General features: G+C 59.9%; 1 protein-coding gene across 1 annotated transcript; it reads right to left on the bottom strand.

The window, feature by feature from the left end:
• Window positions 1-382: 382 nt before the first annotated feature.
• Window positions 383-862, bottom strand: LOC126647974 (keratin-associated protein 9-1-like). Its single transcript, XM_050330593.1, has one exon. The coding sequence runs from the start codon at window positions 860-862 to the stop codon at window positions 383-385; it is 480 nt and encodes a 159-aa protein (XP_050186550.1).
• Between the last annotated feature and the right edge of the window lie 422 nt (window positions 863-1284).

The following is a 1284-nucleotide window of genomic DNA, read 5'->3' as shown; positions in this document are numbered from 1 at the left end:
AGCAGAAGAGGAGACATCTTCCACCACCAGCTGCTGACAGCACTAACCATGGCTGAACATCTTGGACAGCACAACCATGGATGAACATCTTGGACAGCACAACCATGGCTCAACAACTTTTCCCAGCACCACCATGGCTCAGCATCTTCCCAAGGCGCCCACCAGTCTGACATCGGCCAACTGCAGCGACCAAAGAGAAAAGTGCTGAGGCAGCAGGAGCAGAAGTGTCACAGGAAGGAAAGAGGGGAAACACTCAGAGAAGACATTTTCCAAGACAAAGGCACTGGGGGCAGGCAGAGCAGGAGAGGTCGGTCTCAGCACGTGGCTGGGCGATGGGGGGGGTCCGTTAACTCCGTTATCCGTTCCGCGGGCGCCCCGGCGATCAGCACGGGCGGGAGCAGACGGGCTCCAGGCACACCGTGTCGCACGACTCGACGCACTTGGTGGTGCAGGTCTCCACGCAGGGGGCCTGGCAGGTCTCCAGGCACTTGGTGGAGCACTGCGGGGCGCAGGGCTGGGCGCACTGGGCCGGGCACTGCGGGGCGCAGACGTCGACGCACTGCGGGGCGCAGGACTGGGCGCAGACATCGACGCACTGCGGGGCGCAGGAGGACTGGGCGCAGACATCCACACACTGCGGGGCGCAGACCTCCACGCACTGGGTGGCACAGGAGGTGGTGCACTGGGTGGCACAGGGCTCCACGCACTGCGTGGCGCAGGGGGCCTGGCAGACCTCCACGCACTGCGCGGGGCACGGCTCGGCGCACACCGTCTTGCAGGGCTCCACGCACTTGGCGCACTTCTGCACGCAGATGGGAGGGGGCAGGCAGGGCTGCTTGCACTGCTCGTAGTAGTAGGACATCCTTCCCGGGGTTGGGGTGGGGGCTGGACCTAAAGGCAAGGCTGGAAAGAGACACAGAAGTCAGGATGGTTTGTTCCCCAAGAGGCGCTGATTCCCAATTGACCCCTTTGGGGCTGCTGGAAAATATCGCCCGTGCCGGTGATTTCTGGATTCAGATTAGGAAGCCCAGGGCAGGGCCATCAGTTTTAGAGAATTGCCCATGGGTAAGCTTTGTAGAAGCAGTGACATGAAAATAGTTTGTTTCCCTGTTTTCCTAATTAAAGCAGGAAATTCTCCAAGGCTTTTCCATTGGTTATCACTTCCTCAGACCCTCACACCCACCAGGACCACGTCCTCCTGTGAGCAGACATCGAGCTGCTGATGCCCAAAGACCACAAACCCAGACATTATCCCATAAAACCGTGGAATCGTGGAATGGTTTG

This window comes from Myiozetetes cayanensis, unplaced genomic scaffold (assembly GCF_022539395.1).
Source record: "Myiozetetes cayanensis isolate MyiCay16 unplaced genomic scaffold, myiCay2020 scf41, whole genome shotgun sequence".
Lineage (NCBI taxonomy): Eukaryota > Metazoa > Chordata > Aves > Passeriformes > Tyrannidae > Myiozetetes > Myiozetetes cayanensis.
Note: the sequence above shows the minus strand (reverse complement) of the source record. Positions and strands in the feature narration are given on the sequence as shown.